Source organism: Barbus barbus (assembly GCF_936440315.1).
Source record: "Barbus barbus genome assembly, chromosome: 14".
Taxonomy (NCBI): domain Eukaryota; kingdom Metazoa; phylum Chordata; class Actinopteri; order Cypriniformes; family Cyprinidae; genus Barbus; species Barbus barbus.
Window position 1 is genome coordinate 13,276,650 of NC_136742.1, and position 24,357 is coordinate 13,301,006.

Here is a 24,357-nt window from a genome sequence, read left to right on the forward strand (position 1 = left end):
CTGTAGTAGAGTGCATTCATTACCAACTGGCCATTATTTCTCATCACATTTATTTACTTTTCTAAATACAGTCCAGAGCTGCCAAGAAATAACTGAACCTGACATATTCAGGATAAATGACGATTTGGATGGTCAATTAATGCAATGCCAAAATGTTTGTTTTTTAAAAGTACAAAAATAACAGTTTTTAGCTGCTCTTTATATTCTCCCCTCTTGGATGTATACATTAATTTCATAATCATAATCCCCAATTATACTACAGAACATAAAGTTTTACCCACATTTGAATGTACATCCACTTGGAGAACGTCTGGAGGCAGCATTGAGAGGATTTCTGGAGAAACCATGAGGTTTCCGAGAAACTGTGATGCTGCAGGCATAGGCAATGTCACAGAAATGGGGGAAACCAGGACACGCTTCATTTTATTATTTGGTCTGACGCTGGGGGAGCAGCTGATCTATTTGGAAGCGTCTGTAAGAAGACACTCAGCGAGCAAGAGAGAAACCACATGGTTTAAAAGAAAACACAGTGGCCGAAGATAGCTGCATAAGTCAAGACGATTGTTCAAATGTTCTGACATAAACCACTTATGCTTCACTATGCGGCAGGCCTTGCTTCACAATAACAAACTGTCACTGTAAGCCATAAATACTAAACATTTATAAAGAAATCCCATAGTAAGAGCATATCTGTTTGCCTTGTAAATGTCATTTTAAACCAAAGAAAATAAGGGCTGAGAATCTAGCCTTTGCTGACAATGTCCAATTTATCAAAGAGAAACTTATTGCAACTAAAGATTGCATTGTATCCATACAAGTAAACTTACTATATAGATTCAGTCATAAAGCTAAAATTATATGCAAAAAATGTGATCTCATTCAATTGTCCTTCTCCTCTATTGAAAGTTTGCTATTATGTTTTCCATTGTCAACAAAATGATTTCTACATTAGATTGCAACACAAACTCACAACAGCCTACATTTGCAGTATAATTGTAATGCTACTTACAATGGAACAACCCACAGGCTCCAAAGTCTGACTAAAATCCATTGCACACACACTAAACGCCTGAGTTAAAAACAACGCAGTTTGCGCAATTTAGCCAACCCAGTGTTGATTCAAAAAGGGAGGCTTGTTATCAATGCTTATGCTTTCTTTAAAATGATGCTTAAACAAGAATATGGAAATGGCATCGTTAGACTCATACTGGACCGCTGTTCTCCACAAATCAGACATGAGTCATGTCAGAAGAGTCATCATCATTATCAGTGTTCATTATAGCCTAGTTAACACTCAGGAAGTAGGTTAGATCTAGCAATCAAGATCAAAAAATAATGCTGCGATGTTTGCAAACCACTCCACTAGATCACATGATGCAGCAGCGTGCCTCTGGACCACATCATCAGCCTATAAAAGAAGCTGTGAGGGAGTAGACTCTCACACAGCTCAAAGCTAAATGAGAGTACTTGGGACATACCAGGGCTGCCTTCAATTCTGGATGATGCCCTTTAGCAAAGTGAGAAAAGGTAAGACAATCTATAGCATGACATACATTGTCTTGTTCTGCAATTGTTGACCACACTTTTATAACCTGCTGTTTAAAGACTGAGATGAAAAGCTTTTGATTTTAAATGTAAGTAGACATGAATTAAAACATTTGTGGTGTTCTTGAGGTGTTGTTGTCTGCCCTATTAATGTTAGCTAAACATAGCTTAATGTAGCCTATATGCCACAGCCCTGTATTAAAGAATTCACCTATTGCTATACACATAGGCGTCAGCACAATGTCTACAAGTTTTCTAAAGCTGCAAATATGAACAACAGATAGTTAACATGTCATTTTGCCCAGATATGAAATGTGGCACACGAGACAACATAAACTACAAAGGCTTAAATTCCATGTATTTACGAATTTATTTGTAGTGGTCTGAAATCTTTCACAAAGCCTATTAAAGAGCAGCCAGCACCTTGCTCTCCAAAGTGCCAAGTCATTTTCATTACCATAGCAACCAGAAAAATTTGGTACCAAAGAGTACAGAACAGTGGTTCCCAACAATTTTTTCATTTTTCCTCCAATTCTTTTCTTAATAATAATTACTATATTGTTAATCACAATATAGCAATTTTTATTTTATCTCTTTCATTAAAAACAAGAACAAAGATGCAAATAAACAGTATTTAATCAAGAGCAGCGAGTGATTCCATCTTTTCTTTTAACGTAACATTGAGACAGATATTAAGACCTACTGTAATGCATGGATCAAATATAATGTTACACATCAGATTTTCCCCAACTATTAACTAAACGTTCATGTCAGTCATAACAGATTATGATGTGAATCTCGCCAATACATATTTCGTAATAATGTACTTTATAAGGGAGATCGATGCACTTATGCACTAATGCTAGGCAAATGTCAGTCAGCACGATCTTCAGCATGGGTTTGAAAATCATATTTCACAGGTTTGGACTCATGTCATCAAGAACTCGATATGAATATTAATAAAGCTTGAATGCTACGCTTTGGCGCGGTTCAAATGAGTAGCGCTGTTTTGTTCCGCTTTTGCCGCATAAACATTAAATTGAATATTTATCGAACTTGGTTTTTCGAGGAATATAATTATAGTTATCGTTTTATCGCCCAGCCCTACCTCAAAGTATATCTGCTCCCGCTGGGAACCACTGGTATAGAGGCTTATGTAAATTTTTTTTTTATTATTATTATTATTTAATTATAACAGACACAGCAATGCATCATGTTCTAGAGATCATCATGTTTGTAGTGTGTTCCAGGGGATTAAAACGTACAATATGTAGGCCTACTGTCATGGCCAACCCTTACGCAACAAAAATATATTTCTCAATATATTACGTGACAATATATTTCATGTGTCTCCATATATTGTGAAATTTACATAGTAATATATCATATGATATATTATATATATGTAAGTTATATATTGCAATATATGGGAAAAATACTGCAATTATTGCCGTTTTCATCATATATTGAATAAATACATATCATTATACTATTTAATATATTGTTATGTATATTGAAATATAGCCCACATTATATGAAATTATATATTGGAAGAGGCATTGTATATATATATATATATGTAAATATATATATAAAATTATATGAGATAATATACCTCAATGTACAAGATAATATAATCAGATTTATATGGGAACATATGTCTTAAATATGTTGAAAAATATATTGATTTATATTACATAATATATTATATATTGTATACATGGTAAATATAAAATAATCTAATGTACAATGTCTGTCATATATTTTAAAATATAATAGATTGAATAAGACATCAATATAGTTGACATTAACTGAATGAGGTTTATTTCAAAAGCAGCAGCTGAAGAGACAGTGACCTGAGAACAAACGGAATGAAAGGCATGTCACCATGGTTCCATCTGAAGCTTATGTACACATAATGTACATAATGTGCTCGGCAAACGGCAAGCTGGTTTGCTGGTAGGGATGTGCCATATATGCCATATCATAATTAGTTCCAGGCTATAAAATCTTTTTTTCTTCTTCTTTTAAACATGTTATATTTTTATGTGATCCAATAGATGGCAACAACAACTATAAATGAACAAAAATACTTAAAATAATTAATAAAACATTTCCTAAAGGACAACTGTTCTTCATTGTAATAAAATAAAACAGTCTTCAGTGCAACAAAAACAGAACAATCCCTCAGTGGAAAAAAAAAACATAACAATCCTTTAGTGCAGTGTTATGGATCCCGCATGCTAACTTATCAAGACCCACTCTGATTGGCCAGCCTTGGCCAGCCCTTCAGTTGTCTATGGACTTTTTCTTCTCCTGGTGTCTTAACTCACAGATCCTTTTGTTTATGGCCGTTCGTATGTGTGGAATCTTCGCCCCTGGGTGTTGCTGAACAACTGCATCTGTAAAAGAAAAGAAAATAAGAAAGACATCCATAATGTTAGCCTCTGATTGTTGCAAAAGATGAGGTGGATCCTAATACTGGTAATATTTTTCTTATATGCCTAGTCCTCGCTCTTCAGTGAGTTACCTGTAAATAGTTCAGTCTGAAATCAGAATTGGCTTCTCAAGGAACCAAGGAAGGAGTTAGGAAGGTTCTCCAAGGGGCTTTTAGAGCAAGGAGGTTATACTACTGTATCCACTTTGTTTTCCAGGAAGTATTGTGGTCAGTGAAAGCAACTGTACTTTGCCGTAGCCAAGCATGCCTGTGGGAGGTGAATTGGTGCTGGTGCTGGGATTTTAAAGCTGCTACAGGGGATCTATTTTAATGCTAAAAAATGTTTTATGTATTCTGACTAGATAGAGAAATCGCTTTATATCTAAAAGAATATCAAAGCTGTTAAAGCTTTTTATTTGTCCATCTGTTTCGCTATTAGTTGTGTACATTTCAGTCCTAAAGTGTTTGTTACCCTTTACCATTTACAATAACTTTGCAAAATATATTAATCCATTAAAAATAAATTCTTATTGTCTTACTGAGTAAAGCTGTAAGATTCTTGGGGTCCAGAGGCTGGCGTCTCTCTGCAGATGGATCGACCTTGTTGACCCCTCCCGTCAGGTTGGACTTCAGTAGGACATCAATACTGTACAGGCCCAGCAGGAGGGTGCGGGCCATTCCTTTCGCTGTAGGTTGTGCTTTTGCAGTCTCCCAACAATGGGCAGACACTCTGGAGGAGTCATCATTCCCTAGTGGCAAGCCCGGATTAACCATACGGGCAACTGGGCAATTGCCCAGGGGCCCACGACATCTAAAGGGCCCAGGACAGCAAGGGCACGAGCAAAATACTGTATCTGTAATCTCCCGCTTTATATTTAACAAACTGTCCACCCGGGCTTTTGCGCTGCACAGAGATATGCTGCGCTGCCTATGACTTTGAACTTGAGGTGAGAGCGGTTGAGAGTCAGTCTCATGCGGACTGACCAATGAAGAGAGGGCCTCAAGTGAAAGACCCTCTCCCCATTGGTCAGTCCGCATGAGGTGGGTCAAAGGTTACGCCGAGCGCGTTACGTGACGTCAGGCGTTGCTACAACAGAAAAAAAAAAATCAGACACAATGGAGAAGCTAAGTGGGAGCGCGAAGTGAAAATTAAAAAAGGAAAAGGACATCAGAAACGCTGAAAATTTAAAGTATATACCTAAAATAGGTAATTTCTTCACTCCTGTTAATGTTGCCGACAGTTCTGTTAAGTCAGCTTCCGTCAACGACGAGGATAACTCAGCTAGCCAGGACTTTTCTACACCGCCTGCCTACACCGGCTCTCTGCACTTTCTCTCTTAGCCATTGAACATGAACTTGTTAGTGGCCTTGATTTTGAAGATGTTATACACCAGTTTGCACAGTCAAAGTCCAGAAAAAAGCCATTGTGAAGTGAAGTGAAGTGAAGTGACATTCAGCCAAGTATGGTGACCCATACTCGGAATTCGTGCTCTGCATTTAACCCATCCAACGTGCACACACACACAGCAGTGAACACACACACACCGTGAACACACACCCGGAGCAGTGGGCAGCCATTTATGCTGCAGCGCCCGGGGAGCAGTTGGGGGTTCGGTGCCTTGCTCAAGGGCACCTCAGTCGTGGTATTGAGGGTGGAGAGAGCGCTGGACATTCACTCCCCCCCACCTACAATCCCTGCCGGCCCGAGAATCGAACCCACAACCTTTGGATTACAAGTCCGACTCTCTAACCATTAGGCCACGACTTTCCATTGTAAGATGTGTTTGCCAAATGAAGGCATTTCAAATTCAAACATGCACTTCCTCATTATTTAGGACTAAAGTTGTGTGTTTTGCCAGATTATATAGCATTTATTTTATCTTGTCTTCTTCAGAGAAATTGTTTTGTGTATTTAGCATGGTGTAGTGTATTTATGTAGCACTAAAATGTTTAACTGGTTAATTGTGCTATAACATGTTGTTGTTCTATTTTAAAACAAGTTAAATGAGCTTAGGATCAAAATGTTTATGATCAAATAGTTATACTGCATTTTATTTTTTATTTTTTCCTTGAGGTGCCAGCTTTATGAAAATGCTGTAAATTGTTGTGGAGGGATAACTGGCAGATTTCAAATTGTTTGTGTTGGACTAATAACGTGATTGCCTTGTCTTCTGTGATAGCTCTATCAATTCCATACATTTCGATTGGGAATAAGTGTTGTTAAATAAACGATGGTTTGAAAGTGGTTGCTTATCTATTCATTTTTTTGTGAAAATGGAGGATACTTCCCTCCCTCTCAATGTAGTGGGTCAATTTTACCAGATTATACAGATGCTGATGTGTTTTGTTTTCATAGCATCATATGTGAGTGAATAGGGGACATAGTAGTGCATTTGTAGTTCTATGAGCATTCAAATATTTGTAAATCAAAATATGACAGTTAGGATTCTATACTGAGAGCATCTTTATCCTTCCCCTTTGACCAGCTCATTAGCGCAAACTTCATCTTTCTTTTTTTTTCTCCTCTCACCGCTGAGGCACGTACGCACAGACTCAGAGTAGCGGTGGCTTGTATCCCGTGCTGCCGGCGGCACGATCGGTTATGCGCATGCGCAATATGTTCGCGCGGCGCAAAGGTGCGCAAGCGTGGGATCGTGCAGTGTCGTAAACAGGATTATCATCTGCGCATGCGCATAACGGATCGTGCAAGCAGCAAAGTGGTACCGACCATAAACATAATAGAGGAAATAATAACAAATCAACCTTAACAAAGATGAAAAAAAACAAGATGATAAAATCAAACCTTCACTGTGCCTTGTGATGGAATCACTAGGCCGCCGTTATTTTTCAGGGTTAGAAGGTGGTAGCTCTTGTCAAATGAAGATGGTACAGCATCACTGACCAAGCTTACACGACACACATCACAGGACAGCTTTCGTAGAACCTGCCGGACTACAAACCCTGCTATGTAGACCAGAGCATTTTCCACCAGACCACCAAACCGAGTGGGGAGATAACTGTGGTCATACACAAGGGCTGAAATGTTGGTGAATGGAGATGGGTGCTCTTCAGCAATTTCAGCAGAGGACATCTCCACAGCAGACAGGGACACAGTGCTATCTTGTCTCACTTCATAGCCGGGTGAACAGTAAACATAGCATTGTTAACTTAGCTTAGTATCGTTTCATTAACGTTACGGTAACATCAAAGATCCTTGGTACTTCTCAACTCTGGTAATATTCTATTCACAAAATACAACCAATAGTATAGTAATGTTAAATCATACTTGTGAAAAGTAATCCCCCGAGCCCTGCTTTCGATGGTCCGCCGATTGGAGCAGGAATATATTACACAGTGTTCAGACATGTTCTCTCACTTCTGCTGCTGCTACGCGATGTAATCAATTCCAGAGTATGCCCGGTCCAAGATGGCGGCCGCATTTCTCGTTTCCAGCAGCCAATGGGGCGTCTATCTCTTTATGTCTATGGTACCGACATTGACGAGTGTTCCGTTCCAGAAGAAGAGAGGCATGGACGGAAGGAGAAGAAAATACACCGCCCCTGGTTCAGAATACCTCTCTGTAAACCTATGCATGAGCTTGATTAACTCATAAAAAAAATACTTTGTTTCAATAAACATACATGCAATAATGTAATACAGTTTTGTCTGTATATCAATGTATTTTAATATATGAATCAATATATAGCAATAGGTTGTCCATCCATATATTGCTATATATTTTCAAATATATGAGGAAGTTTCTGATACATTGAAATATATTTTCTAATGTATTGCAATATAAATTCTAGTATATTGCAATATATTTTTGTTTCGTAAGGGAAAGATATCGGCACCCTTGGTAAATATGATCAAAGAAGGCTGTGCAAATTAATCTGTGATAATTAATAGTCCTGTGGTCCTTTTGTTATATTCTTGTGGTATTCCTGTAAGAATTTTGCAGGGTTTTTTATGGTAACACTTAAATTGCTTAATTTGCAAGAAAACCATAGTTTTTCTGTCATAAACCTGTGGTATTACTGGCATACTTGTCATAATCTTAAAAATGTTACAAATAGAAAAATGTGACACACCATACTACATCTGCCATATTACATTTCAACATTTATTCACCATGTGTAACAACATCATCTGTGTACCCTACAAACTAGGGTATATGACACAATAAAACAATATAAGGCACAATTAAACAAAGCATGAAAATGCAAATTCACAGAATTCAAACATTAACATATCACAATTAAGCTTTCGCTCGCTTGATAATTTGTTGTAAACATGACGGCTTTCTTCTTTTGTGAGGGGGTTTGGCATCTTTGTTTCCAGGCAGAACGTAAAAGAACGCGACACACACATTTCTTGAACTGATTCATTTACAGGGGCCTTGAGAAGCAGCATAAACATTACTGCCTTTTGTGGTATTGTGTTTTGAAAAACTGGAATTGACGGTTTTATAGTATTGAGCCTACTATCTTGTGGACTTATGTTTAATTAGTTGCTGCATTAAATGCTGTCCAGTCTTTATTTCTGTTTTTCTTTTTTTATATATAGACCATTTCAAGGACGTAAACAATAACAAAGGCGTTGGAACGCTACTGCACATGTCTGGTCCTGAAGCATTTCCGGTAGCACCATTTTTAAATCTCAGATCTATCAAAACCTACAGCACATACTTTTTAAGTCTAGAGGAAGCGCAAGTTAGGTATTAAAAAAAAAAAAAATAGAATTACCCTTTAAACTTACAAACTTATACCATTAAAGTAGTCTTCCGGACGGCTCAAAGCGGCTCTGATTGATGCTGCGTGCGTGTACACAAGACGTATCGCAGTATGGATGCTTACAATTAACTCCTTCGCGGAGAGGTTTGGGATCATTTGTTTGTACAATGCTTGACATCAGTTGTATGCTCGTTTAAACTGAAGCAAGACAAACAGTGTTACTTACGATGGTTTGTGCTAAGATGTCCGGGGAGGTGGACATTTCACTTGCACTTCATGTCATTATTACTGATTTCATTCGTTTTATAATGTGTGCTTAGTTTGGTCAGGTTTGTTGCTGTGGAACAGTGCTAGAAAGCATTTGAATGCTCTATCTGAGCCATCATGTGGTCACAAATAAACAAGATGAATGCAATTCACTGCTGGCTACCGTGTTTTGCATAAACCTTTATTAGTTGTTTTTTTTTAGATAAAATTACAGCCTACATTAATAAATGCACCCATACTACATACAGTATATATGTGTGTATGTATGTTTTTTATGCACATTTACTGTAAACACACATACAGGTTAAAAGTGTGGGCACTATTACTATTTTTAGTCTCCAATGCTCATCAAGCCTGCATTTAATTGATCAAAAATTTAGACAAAAACAGTAATATTTTGAAATATTACAATTTAAAATAATGGTTTTCTATTTTAATATGCTTTAAAATATAATTTATTTCTGTGATCAAAGCTGAATTTTCAGCATAATTACTCTAGTCTTCAGTGTCACACGATCCTTCAGAAATCATTTTAATATGCTGATTTATTATCAGTGTTGGAAAAAGTTGTACTGCTTAATATTTCTTTATATACTGAGATCATTTTAGTATTCTTTGAATAAAAGAATAGCATTTATTTATAATATAAATGTTTTGTAACAACATGCACTACTGTTAAAAAGTTTGGGGTAAATATGTTTTATTTTATTTTATTTTTTAAGAATATGAATACATTTATTCAGCAAGGATGTTAAATTGATTTTTTTTTTTTTAAGTGATAGTAAAGACATACTGTTAAGACATATTTCTATATTTTGAAAATCCCTGCCAATCCTGTATAAATTACCACAAGTTCCAGAAAAAAATATTAAGCAGCACAATTGTTTCCAACACTGACAATAACCAAATATCAAATCAGCAAATTAGAATGATCTCTGAAGGGTCATGTGACACTTAAGACTGGAGTAAAGGCTGATCAAAGTCCAGCTTTGCATCACAGATATAAAGAATATTAAAACAGAAAACCATAATATTTCACAATATTACAGATTTTGTCTGTATTATTTATCAAATAAATGGAGGCTTGACGAACATTATAAGATACTTCTTTCAAAAACATAAAAAGTAGTAATGTGTCCAGACATTTGACCAGTACTGCATAAACAAAAAACAGAGACTGTTTCCAGCAAGTTTATTCATATGTGATCAATATCAAAAGCAGCAGGCTGACCATGAGCAGCTTTAAGCACTACATTGCATTTCATCAAGTTCTCAAACACATCTGGGTGTTCATATGGTCACATGTGGTTTGGCACTGTCCTGTCTCCCTGTAGCACTCACTTAGGTGTCTTTCATTACAGATGATGGCTTTCCTAAAGACAAAAGTAGTAATTTAATGCACAATATTTACAAATAATAGTATTATTGTTTTAATACATCAGTACATGTTGGAATTAACATTAGAGAAGCTTAATAAGTGATGAAAAATGTTCACCGTCAGCTTTTGTAAACTATACTGCAGTTCACTGTTTCACTATACAACATTCAAGTTTACAGAATGCATTTCTATAATGTGTTACTCACTACATTTATCTGCTGTCAAGATAGCTAGATAACTAATGTGAACTCATATTTAATTATAGCCCACATAACGCTTGCAATAAAACGGAAATAAAAGCTTGGCCTTTTTCACGAAACAAGAATCAAAACGCTAGGCGCATATGTCAGCAATGAAGAAAACACAATGCTGCATCATACTTGAAGAGTTAACGTAAAGAAATACAAAGAATCAAATGGAAAAAAAACAAGAACTTTTCCTTACGCTGTATATCCTGTAAACCCTTTAATTTCCGATTATTTTTAAATTAATGTTAGTTCCAGGCAAGAGGGAGCACCCAACCACCGAGCAACAAGGATCTCATTTTAATTTTGACATTTTAAACAGCAGGATTAAATAAATTAATTGCAATCCCACTGTGCATCAAGCGCCTGCCGCCATTGTTTTGAATGCCCTCAAACACTAACCGAAAACATCCGAATAGCCGTTGAAATGGTCTATATAAAAGATTGGCAAAAAGAGCATACTTACTGAGGCTGAGCTGACAGTCTTTTCAGCGTCATTGAGTTTTTTTGGTTTTACAGTTCTTCATTTAGCTTATAAAGGGTACATCAGCACCAGGCTTTATCTTAATCTCTCTCTCTCTCTTTAAGCAGGTTTTCATCCAGGCCTGACTGTAATATAAAAACACATGTCAACAATAGGGCTGTCCGCTGATTGAACTTAGTAGCTGAGACTTTTGTTTTACTCATTAATATCTTTTTAAATGTAAAACCAATATGTCAATTAAAAGATAGGATAGACAATCTATGTGAATGACAATTTTTACCTAAATACGTGTATAGTACAATACGGAACAAATGTAGGTTTCTGCAGCAGCACTCTTTACTTGTTTAACTCACACAGAAAACACATGATTGATGTATTATACCGAACTCAGTATGAATCTTATTAATCTATTAAATCATGAAAACTGGCTATACTATGTACTGATCCACCAATGTAGTTCAGTTTACGAACATGACACTATTGAGCTGGGTCTTTTTGGACAATTTCAGTGTCCACTTTATGAACCAATAACTCTTATGAACCTGTTCTTTTAATGAAGAGCTGCTATTTCCTGTCAGTCTAAATCAAGTTTTGTGTATACTTGTTATCTCATCTAAATAGTGTGATATGTGCTCGTGTGGTAAATTAAACGGACAAATACAACACAATTAGCTTAACATATGCACATAAAAGTACAGCAGAAGCACTTCATTTACTCTCCAGCAAAATACACGATTCTGGCGATGAACTGAGACATCTGGTTTCTCTCAGCGGGCCACCTGACGATTACTTCGGAGAAATACCATTCTTCCTTAATGTTTGTCGTGAATGTGCGTGTCTTCAGTGTAACTCAGACCTGTTTCGACTGTGTTTTCTTCGGAAAAATAAAATAATCAGAAATGCAACATTTTTCAAACTGGTTGGCGGTTGGCGGTTGAGAAAGGCTTGACGTCAAGGTTCAAAATCCAAAAGTGCGCCAAAGTCTGAGTCGCCATTGCAATGGAAACGGGCAACAAGCAACGCAAGTGTAAATGCCTGTGCGCATAATATACAGTGTTGGGGAAAGTTACTTTTTAAAGTAATGCCTTACGATATTGCGTTACTCCCTAAAAAAGTAACTAATTTACTTAGTTACTTTTTATGGAAAGTAATGTTACGTTACTTTTGCGTTACTTTTTAAATATGAGCAAGGCTTGATTGTTTTTAATACAAGAAGTTCTAATTATAGCAAATGTAAAAGCCCTTTCACAGCAAAAAGTGTAATGAATAAACCTCAGACTGAAGGAAAAGGAAATTCGCGTCTGTAAAGTAGAATGCAGGAGAAGAAGGTTCAACACTCTTCAGCAATAAAAAAACAATGAAGGACAATTGTTAGTTTATCTAAAGTCATTTTTGCTTAGTATGGTTGAACTGGATCATCAAAGGTCAGCAGCAAAGACATTGGTTTATAAAATGGGATTAGATACATTTGTGTTGTTTAACATATTTAATTATTGCAGGTTTGCGTCATAGTCTGAGTTTGCATTTTTTACTGTTTTAATTCATTTTGATGAATACTAAATCTGTTTTTTGCGAGTGAGATGAATTAATGCACATTCATATTTAGTCAAGAACTACAGTAACAGCATGTTCACAGCGCACTGTCAGTCAATAAATGGGGAAAAAGTAACTGGCGTTGTAACTCAGATATTTTCTTGTAAATTAAAAAGTAATGCGTTACTGTAACATGTCTGTCTTCCCTTGTGACCTAGTTTTCCCCGTGTCATTGTGTTCACCTGTCGGTCCTCGTTATCTGCCCCTTTATAAGTTCCTATGTGTGAGTTTTAGTTTGTCGGTTATTATTTCATGTTCTTGTGTTGGTGCTGTTGGTTTCCTGAGACTCCTTGTATTTGTTCCTGGATTGTATATATTAAAAGACTGTTTACCTGTTCCTGCTCCTCGTCGTGCTCCTTGTCCTGCACTACACGTAACAGTTACTTTACTAGTTACTTGAAAAATGTAATATTATTATGTAACTCGCGTTACTTGTAATGCGTTACCCCCAACACTGATAATATAATTATTAATGCTATTATGTTAATGAGTATAATTATAATAATTGATTATTTTGTGTACTGTATATATAAAACACACAATACATACTGGATTATATTTCATATATTTTAGAACTATTGATGTTGTCATTACATTATAGCTGTTATAGTTACAATATAACATTTGTCATTAATTCAATTTAAATCATAAAACTAACATTTTTGTGAGGATACTATGTGCTAGTGAATTCATTTGTAGTTTAATAAAATTTTCAATTATGAAAATTGAGGTCAGACAATTGTTTATATTGTAAAATACTTTAGCAGTCGATTACAGCTTGGCATTTTTATCATATATTCAGATCTTATAGTATCTTATTATAGACAATACTTTATTTGGCATACTGCACTCACCTGCATTATATTTCTGCCAGCTAGATGTCATTGTTTTGGAAATATCACACAAAAACAATACAAATACCATACAAATACCACACATTGTATTTTCTGTAGTAAGTTCATGCTATATAGAAAGTGCTATCCTGTCATATTTAGCTCTGTTCAAATACTTCGGTAATGCCACACAAAAACAACAGAAAAAGCACATACGACATCTAATGGTAAATTCTTGTGATTCTGTTGTACAGGACGTCCCACTTCAGAACACAAATTATACACTTTTGTGAATAATTACCTGTCAGGGTCTTTGGGAAAACAATAAAAGGCAAGATTTTTACTTTCACACTGATAGTTTTTGCAGTGGATTGCCCAACCTTGCGTTCTTTTATTCCACTTTGACCTTTCGTTGTTATTCTGTCTATTTCTGTATATCTATAACGTTATCCAGTTGGAATTTTACCCGAAAAGCACCAGCCTGTGCAGTGCAATGCGACTACAAGTTATTTAAAGTAAACCAGTAATGGGTGGCAGATCGGAAAAAATAAAAGGACATATGTAAGATTCGGTTAAAGAGCAGGGAACAGTGTGGCCATTCCGTCGAGCAAAATCAACTAGTGTGTGTGTGTGTGTGTGTGTGTGTGTGTATACGTGCTTGAATAGCCTACATGGTTTATGAGGAAACAAATGTAGGCCTATATAAACAAGTTACAACCTAAACATAATTTACTGGGGCACTTCCTGTGTCCTCATTAGTGTTAGGGATGTTACTCTTAAAAAGTATTGTTCGTCCTATTAATGATAGCTAATAATTACATTTTAAACAGCATAATTAGATTACTGTACTAATTACTTTCTCTAAAAAGTAGGCCAAGGCATTATAGGCTATTACCACCTAATTACTTTTAAAATCCTGTATAAACCTTGAACAGGTAAGTAGCACAAGGATAGACATGAAACTGCTCTGTTAATTCTTTCAAATAAATAACATTGTAAAATTCTTCTTGAACTGTGCAAAGTATAGGAGGGAGAATGTTACTGGCCAAAAAAAGGAACTAGACTATTTGGATTTAAATAAATACAAAATACGTAATTGCAGTGATTGACATACCCATGTCCAAATTCCAGGACGAAAAAGCCAAGATTCATTGGGCTCAAATTGTGAAAGAGTGATTCAGTGAGCATGAGGAATCATTTTCACACATGCATTGGTTGCAATAAAATCCCGATCTCAACCCTAATGAAAGGCTTTTTGGATGTGCTGGAGATACCCAGCAAAAAGAATCAGTGCAACTCTTGATGGAAATAAATGTGAAACAAATGTGATGTTGCATAACATTGTTGAAACAAGTCCAAAGCGAATTCACAATGTTATAGAAGCTAAAGGCAGCCCAACAAAAAACTACAGACAGCACATCCAACTTTTTCAAGGGAAAAGTAAATAAATCAGAGTAAAACATTACTTAGTAATGCATTACACCCAACACTGGTCCTCATAAACCAAATGGCTTAAAAAAACATACACCCTGCAGGCGATTCATGTGATGTCAGTCACAGCTAATTGTTTAGCTGTGACAATTAGCTAAATTGTCACAGCCCCCCCCCCCCCCCCATCCCAATATTCAGATATGAGGATTTATTTATTTTATAAGATTCATATTTTATTTGATATGTTTCTGATTACATTCTGCTTTCAGAAGACCTTAAAGAAAATAATAAATCAGAAGAAATCGGTGAAGAAATCATTGCCATTGAAGGCACAGCTGATGAAGAGCCCAAAGAACAATGTCAGAAACAAAAACACAAAATGAAAATACCAAAAAATCTGAAATTGAGAAGCATTATAAAACACAGAAAGAAATCAAAACCTGAAACTGCTCTCACCCCCGGTAATATAGCACAATGTGTTGTAAATTATAATGCTTCAAAATGAAAGAAAACAAGTTTCTTATCATCTTCTAATTTCTGATTTATTCTTTAGAAGTGGACCTTGACAGCACTGAAGGCATAGCAGATTCTCCTGGTGATCCTCAAGTGGAATGTAAGAAACAAAATATCAGAATGAAAATATCAGAAAAATTTAAAATTCTTGACTTCAAGAAACGGCAGAAGAAATCAAAATCCCCTGAAACTCCAACAGGTATAGTATAGTTAGAAAAAAATGCACTGTAAACACAATACAAAGAGTAAATATTTCCTAGATATTATTTTAATCATTTGTTTTACCATTAGAACAATGACGATATAAATGCAATTCATTCATTTAGTCTTTATTTCAGGCATGATATTCAAAGTTTACATGACAATCTACACAGTAATACAAATGTATAATGCAGCTGCTATATATATTTTATTATTTTATTCTATTTTATGGGTCTCTCGCAATATGATCACTATATTAGAGGATTGTTGGCATCAAAAGTTAAAACTCCTTCTATACCATACACATGAGAATTAGCAAAAGCTAAGGGTTAATTTTCAGAAGTTAATGTAATGTAATTGTTCCCTCACATAATGCAGTGGAGCTAGATTTCAATGGGAATCTTGAGCAGAACCATTTGACTGAAGCACAGCAGCAGCTGGTGGAAGCTGAGGAATGTCTCTTCAGGTCAAAAGAAGTGGCCAGTGCAGAAGATGAGAAAGACAAGCTGCATACGGACTATGAGATCTTTATTTTGCGACTGAGATTTGTCATCCATGACTCTTTCAGTGAGGACAACCAGGAGACACTCAAGAGTGCTTTGACTTCAATACTTAAAGAGGAGGCACAGGACAGACGCTGGGCGGAAGTGGCTGTGGATCAGCGACCAATATGGAGGCCCACAAGGTGCAGAAAGATCCATGACACCTTACTCCAGATTATCGTGGAGCAACGCATGAAGAATGCAGATGAACAGGAGAATAAAGCAGACAACCTGTCTACCTCCTTGAAGAGAGAGGTGTGTCGAATGGGCAAACAAGTGCAGAAAGACCTGCTTAGAGTGGTCCGAAATCTGAGAGAGTGTTACCCACCAGAATTTGACATCTGCAGAACGTATGCTCAGCTCTACCATCGAGCCTTTTCCACCAGACTCCAAGAGCTTGCCAGATCCAATATCAGTTATGAGGAATGCCTCTATATATTGAGTTGGATTGTGGATTACTACCCAAAGTAAGGGCTAGTAAACAACATTCCTCTTTCAAACGCATGCTGTTTTACATACATTTTCAGTTTCAGAAATGTTAATGTTCTTTAATGATTTTTCTTAGAGATGTACTGAAACATAAAGAACTAGAGGAGCACATCAACAGTTCATCACTTGGACCTCTGTTACCTGAAGAAGATCTTAAGAGATTAGAGGAACAGTACCTCTCTTTCAAAGAGGTGATTCAGAACATGACTGACGTTATAGCATCTGTTGTATGTTGGGATTAAAACGAGGCTCCCATTTGCAGAATTTGATAGTTTGCATTTGACTGGACATGCTGCTCATATCTGCCATAGATACAGTGTTGTGTTAATTAATGTTCCTCTCTCTCATATCAGTTAATACTGCATGTTTTAGTTTAGAATTCCTGTTGCTTATTTTCTCTCATCAGAATGAGGTCAGAAAGTGGTTATCCAATGCTTTTGAGAAAGAAGTGAAAAAATGGAGTGATGGCATCGAACCAGAGCTGATGGATGGATACTACTTCAGTAACTTTGCTGTAGATGTTTTACCAGTGAGCTCTACTGACTCTGTAACATCATCTTACTTTAATTATACGTGATTTTGGGATCCTTAAACCGAGTCATTTTTTTATAGCTTGTTGATGGGGCTGTAAAAGATGTCAACACACTTTTGAGCGGTGAACGTAAAGCCTGGAGTCTTCTAAACCAGCTGGACAGCTTTCTTCTGAGGTAGCTAACTAGTCACTATCATTGTCACATTCTCACATATGTAAAATCATAAGATTGACATGCTTTCTCTTTTTTTTCAATGGCAGCTATAAGACAAGTCTGGAGGAACTTATCAAAGGAAAACAAGAAAACATCCCTAAAACACTCAGTGCTAATTTGGTTAATATTCACCAGTTTAGGTAAACAGAGTTTGAATGATTGACTGAGAAATCTGTTTTCTACCTTGTTGCAGCAGTTCTAAGTATACATTTTTTAATTGTTTAAATATGCTGTTACAATATAATGTAATTATTTAAAAATATTATTACAATAGTGTATTATATTGATCATACTTGAATTAAAATCATTCAAATATAATTTTATATTTAAAAAATACAGCTCTTTCTTATCTTGTTAACAAATCTACTGCCATTATTACAATAAAATTGTACCAACCATTCTTTCTCTATATCTTCAGGGATTATGTACAAAAACCAGAACATCCTTTCTCAGAGGACACCAGAGCAGCTTGCCTGTCCACATTAGCAAATCTCAAAAACATTTGTCACAAATACTTCCTCAGTCGAATTCACACTGAACTAAAGGTAAAGAACAAAAAAATGTGCAGTTACTATATTTATTTACCAAAAGGTACTGCCCCAATCAACATTTTCCATCTAATTTTTTATGTTAGATGACCAATGGAAATCAGAATGTAGAAGTCAGCATTTGATAGATACTACAGCAATTTAACAAACTTGGTGTCAGTCCTCTGTCTTGTCTGTCATGTGTTCCTGCCTCTTGTGTCCATATTTGGTTTGTTTCCTGTCCTTTTCTGATGTGATAATTAGTTTATTCTTGTCCAGCCATGTTTGTCTATTTGTCTATGATTATCCCTTGTATAGTCCTGTCTGTTCAGTTGGATGTCATCTGGTCTACTCGTTACTCCCCGGTGTTCCTGTCTGTGTCTGCCTTGTCCTGCCATGTCTTCATTAAAGACATATATTTGAGTTTACATCCACGTCTGCGTGTTCCTTGTTCCCCCCCTGCTGTGTGCACTGTGACAGAAGACCAGACCTTCATACAGTAAGCGGCGCCCCTTCACCCCGTTTTGTTTTTCCGTTTTTTAGAAAGTCTTTGTTTTGGTATCTGTTCCTGTCTGTCCCGCGGCAAGGAAGTCGTCACTCGTGATCCCGCCGAACTCCCACGCCGACTGCGGGATCACGAGTGACGACTTCCTTGCCGCGGGACAGACAGGAACAGATACCAAAACAAAGACTTTATTACAATAAATGTATGAAGGTCTGGTCTTCGCGAGTGCCGCGAGCCCGCCGATCGCGGGAGTTATCAGCCGCTGCCCGCGGCTATCCCAAGCCAGCCGCTCACTCCAGCCCGCCGTTCGCGGGAGATCGACTCCGCCGTCCGTGGGGAAAGCCAACCCAACGTCGGCGGCTCCCTCAAGTCACGGCGCCGTCCGCGGTTCACCCAAGCCCGCCGGATCGCCGCTGAGTCATGCCCGCCGGCCGCCGCTGATTCCTAGTTCCGGCCAGGAGTGCCGGTTTTGTTGTATCCACAGGAGCAGTTTTAATCTAACCTAGTCTTGTCTTGTCCACGGAGACTCGTCTGGGGCAGGCGGCTCCTCTTGTTGTGGAAGTGGAGGCGGTTGCTGAGGGACCCTGATGTCATGTCATGCCCAGAAGAAGCCTCAGCTTCCTAGTTTGCCTAGGAGGGCTTCCTGTTCCTGTGGGTTGTCCTGTTCCTGTCCCGTCGTGTACTGTTCTGTGTGTCTAGCCCCGGAGGGCTCCTGATACCTCCTAACTTCCCCAGGGAATTTTTTTTTTTGGGGGGTAAAAGGGATCTGGCTGTAGGGGCCGGGCCGAGGGGTCAGAGGCCAAGGCCCCGAAGACCATCTGCCATGGCCTCCTGAGCTCTCAGCTCCGCCTTGGCCTCCATCTGTCTGTTCCGCTCTGGAGGTCCCCCCTCCCCGATGGAACTGTTAAGGCTCAGGACGAGCCTTTCGGGAGGGGGGAGTTATGTCAGTCCTCTGTCGTGTGTGTCATGTGTTCCTGCCTCTTGTGTCCATATTTGGTTTGTTTCCTGTCCTTGTCTGATGTGATTATTAGTTTATTCTTGTCCATCCATGTTTGTCTAATTGTCTATGATTATCCCTTGTATATTAGTCCTGTCTGTTCCGTTGGATGTCGTCTGTTCTACTCGTTACTCCCCGGTGTTCCTGTCTGTGTCTGCCTTGTCCTGCCATGTCTTCATTAAAGACATATATTTGAGTTTACATCCACGTCTGCGTGTTCCTTGTTCCCCCCCTGCTGTGTGCACCGTGACACTTGGATTTAGGCAAGTAGTTACTGTATCAATATCTTGTTGGACCGCATATCAATCAATGGTTATGATGAATGTTAGCCTGAAAGGTCTGACATGTTTTGGCATGTTCCTTTTTTTTTTTTTTTTTTTTTAAATCTTTAACTTAAAATTTCACATCTCAGATTTTTAGAGGTAGGCTGTGGAGAGGGTTAAGGAATGGCTTGGCTTTTGATTTTATTATAGGAATGTTGTTCCAGGGCCAACACAGAAGTTCTCACTATAGAGAAATCTCATAATGTGCTTTACTTCCATGTTTGCAATGCTTCTTTTAATATTAACTTCTTAAATTAAATCTTACATTTTGGAAATAACCATAATGTTTATTTACACAGCTGCAGTACTGTAAACTGTGGACTCAAGTTTGGTTTGCTGGACATTGTGAGGTTGTGGAGGAGCTGGTGAAGGCGCTTGAGCATAACATAGACAATTTCAAAGAGCTAAAGCCTGTCTGCAGAGAGGTCAGAACCAATTTTGCAGCAAATATTGTTTCTGACAGAACTAACATATTGTAAATCTGTGGTTCTCAACCAAGGGGCCAAGGGCTCACTGGAGGGCCTAAGCAAACTTCCAAGTGAGCCTCAAGATAAAAGAAAAACATTAAAACATGCTGGAAAATGTCTTAACTGGGAAAAAAAAAAACTTGCTGGGCCTACAAAATATTGTTGTAGGCAATGGGGGCCCTTGGAAAAGGTTGAGAACCACTGTTGTAAACAGACATAATCTTACATTGATTACTAATGTGTTTTTTTTAATAAAATTATAGATCTATGAAGATTGTGTATCTGTGTGTTTATAGGAGCTACTGGCTGAGCTGCATGTAGAAGTAATGGTTGAGTATGTGAGGCGAATGATGAAGAGAAAACTGAAACTGAAAGACAAAGAGCAGCAAGAAGCAGCTGCTGAGTTCATGTGCCACAATAGCTATACAATCTGCTCTCTATTTGCCAAAGTGGTGAGATCACATCCAGATCCACACATGCATATAAACATACATTCATATAGATTTGAGAAATGTAGCATTACATATATATATATATATATATTATTCATCAATGGATCCTCTGCAGTGGATGGGTGCCGTCAGAATGAGAGTCCAAACAGCTGATAAAAAAATCACAGTAATTCATAAGTAATCCACACCACTCCAGTAGTATCAATTAATGTCTTGCAAAGCAAAAAGCAGCATTTTTGTTATAAACAAATTCATTAAGATGTTTTAACTTCAAACTCAAATATGAGTCCTCTATCCATAATACTGCAGTAAAAAAGCTGTCTCGTCTGAATCAGGAGAGAAGTATGCACGGATCAAGCACCATTTACAAGTGAAAACAGTCCTAAGCAGTTCTAAACAAATATGTCAGAGGACTTTGATGTGAGAGGATGACAAGGGATCGACCTTTTCACTAGAGGAAGTGTTATGATGAATTATGGACTCATATTTTGATCAGAAGCAATGATTTAAAACTAGGCCTACATTGACTGCAGAGGATTCATTGGTGAGCAAATTTTCATTCCATTTTCATCTTTGGGTGAACTATTCCCATGATCATTGTTTTATATATATTTATTTATTTTAACAAAGTTTTAATGTAAATATGTTTATGTTGCATGTATTTTTATCCTAGTTGTTCACATTGGGAAACTTAAAACAATAATTAAAGCCCCAGAGGCTTAAAGTGTTGTAGGGTTAATTAAGAGTTAAAATGGTTTGGAAAATTGAAAACATTTGTGTGTTTGATATACTTACAGTAAAATACAGTAGTGTGGTACTATTATGCATCACTGCTCTGGGTGTATGTTCGCTACTGTGTGTACACTTGGATGGGTTAAATGCAGAGCACAAATTCCAAGTATGGGTCACCATACTTGGCCACACATCACTTCCCTTTCCTGTTTTTTCCTTTCCTTATTTTAAACACAATATTACGGAAATTCTAAGCGGCCATGCATTGTTATAATTTTTCTGTCTTGTTTTCTCGTGATCTCGACATAACGAAAGTTGTTTTGTCGTTATCACAACTTAATTTTCTCGTGATCTCGACATAACGAGTTGTTTTGTCGTTATCACGACTTAATTTTCTCGTGATCTCAACATAATGAAAGTTGTTTTGTCGTTATCACGACTTAATTTTCTCGACATAACGAAAGTTGTTTTGACGTTATCTCGACATAACGAAAGTTGTTGATCTGAACGTAAAAAACTTTTTCTCACGACGTAATTGTAGCTATCGTGAGAAAATCAGGGTTGCTATATTGTCTTCGACGATAAAGTTGCAGACCTGACAGCCTCCTTCTCAAGTGTCGAACACTTATGTGTAAGTCATCAATCACTGACAGACACAGAGCTATTTCAGTTTGAGTGAGTCCCTGATCAAAGTAAAAGCGAATACGATCATCCATGATGCTGCTATGATGCTGCTTCTATAGCATTTTCTCATGCCGAATACACAGAGAAAATTAAATCGTGATAACGACAAAACAACTTTCGTTATGTCGAGATCACGAGAAAATTAAGTCATGATCACGAGAAAACAAGACAGAAAAATTATAATAATGCATGGCCGCTTAGAACTTCAGTCTACTTAGAGTCACAGACAAAATATGGTTCTAATGAGTGTATTCTTTGCTTGAAACAGCATAATGAATTCTGGGAAAGCAGAGGGAGATTGTTATATAACATTAAAACTGAGTGTCATTCTCTTCCCTATAGGGATCCAGAGAGGAAGGGCTCAGTCAAATACTGCCAGAATTATCAGAGATTCTGATACTACAGAATCCTGGGAGTTTGCAACTTGAGATAGTTACTCTGGCAAAACAATATCCTGATATTAGGTGAGTCTGTTAGACAGCAGCTGGCAAGATGCAGTTATTTTACCGTAGAGAAAGCAACTATAGTAAGATATCTTATTTTCAGTCTCATTCTTTATAAAAAATATCAACAGTTTTGCCATTAGAAAAATGAGTTTAGAATTTGATAATCAATCTTACAGTGTGTGTGCCTTGTTTCATGCGTGTTCTTTGTTGTCATTCTGCACTAGTGAACAGCAGGTTCTTGCTCTCCTAAACCTGAAGACCAACCTTTCAAGGTCAGATCTGCGCAGGATCATAGAGTGTTTGAGAGAAAACAGAGGCACACTGGACACAGAGTCCCCTACTTCCTTCTTTTCTAAAGTACTCGTCAAACGGAAAATCATATGAATGCCCTGTTACATCTATAGTTAATGTGAAACACCTGTGATTCACACTGTAATCGATAATCAGTATTGTTATGTAATATCATGTTTATTATTAAGGAAACTTGTGATATTATTCTGTTACAGTTCTCCAAAATTAAGGTCTACTGGACACTTAGTCCTCTACTTAACTCTTCTCTAGAAGTACTCGCCACATGGAAAGTCATCTGAATTCCATTACTATCAATTGCTAATGTTAAACAACTATGAAGCTTACTGTGATACAAAATCAGTATTATCCATCCATTTTCCATATCCTCTGCATGGTCGGGGTTGGAATCTATCCCAGTGGGGGACGCCAAGTATCAGTATTATTTTACGTAATATTTATTATTACAAAAACTCAGTCATATGATTGTTACAGTTTTTCAAAATTAAGGTTGAGAACAATGTATTTTGAAAGTTGTATTTAATCAATGACATTTTTGAATATGGAACATTACAAGTTTTTTTAGAGCACTGAATTTGTGTAAAACCAGTTGAGAAAACCTGTGAAATGCCAGAACAGTCTAAATGGTCAAACCAAATGTAAAAAGGTGTATGTGTATATATATATATATGTGTTCTAATATAAAGTGTTTTAGCTTTATTTGAATGCATGTTCGCAGCTCTGAAAATAATGTGAAAAAAATATTTAAACATTCTGATATAATGCACTTAATGTTTCACTTAATGATTATGCTGCATGCCTTGCTTCACAATACACAAAACAGTATAGTAAATGTCATTTTACATTGAAGAGAATGAGAGCTGCTCAGAAAATAGCCTTTTTTTTTCTTTGCTGTCAATGTAGGTGTCTTTCATTTACCTATAGTATCTGAATAAAATGTTTACACTTGTCAAAAACAAAGATCCATTTTTGCAACTAGAAACTGAATTGTATCACTTTAACCAAAACCATAAAACTGGTTTATTTATGCAGTCAAAACTACATTTTAACACAAAAAAGGCTCAACATTTTAATCTCATTTAGTTCTCTTTATAAATTATTCTCATCCTGACATTTTGGCGAACGAAAGTTTGCTATTGTGTTTTTCAGTGTTAATGGAAAAATGTTCTTTGCATCAGACTGCAGTATAAATTCAAGTTCCAGTAAAATGTAATGAAGCGAGTATAGTGAGATGGAGAGTTTAACTAATTCTTTGTTTCTGGTATTTACTTTAATATTTTATGTTAGGAAGGATTTGTTTATGATGCTATGCTGTCAGTCAGTTGTGTATCCTATACCTTAGTCCCACCTTTCGACGCCCCCTAAGGGTCTGGCTGCAGATATGAACATTGCTGCAGTCTGTAACTTTTTTTGGTTAAAAATGATCCAAAATCAATATTTGAGCAAGTACATAACCAGGCAGTGTTCAAAACTATCGC

The 24,357-nt window shown here is 37.0% G+C and overlaps 1 protein-coding gene across 1 annotated transcript; it reads left to right on the forward strand.

Annotated features, from left to right (window-relative positions):
- Positions 1-1,440: 1,440 nt before the first annotated feature.
- On the forward strand, positions 1,441-23,856 carry LOC306879980 (tumor necrosis factor alpha-induced protein 2-like). The gene is made up of 13 exons (XM_079433213.1): positions 1,441-1,527; positions 15,216-15,407; positions 15,500-15,658; positions 16,039-16,669; positions 16,768-16,882; positions 17,098-17,220; positions 17,304-17,398; positions 17,485-17,577; positions 17,856-17,982; positions 20,089-20,214; positions 20,553-20,708; positions 22,467-22,588; positions 22,795-23,856. Exons 1-13 carry the CDS (start codon positions 1,458-1,460, stop codon positions 22,952-22,954), a joined length of 2,169 nt encoding a protein of 722 aa, XP_079289339.1. The 5' UTR covers positions 1,441-1,457; the 3' UTR covers positions 22,955-23,856.
- Positions 23,857-24,357: the final 501 nt, after the last annotated feature.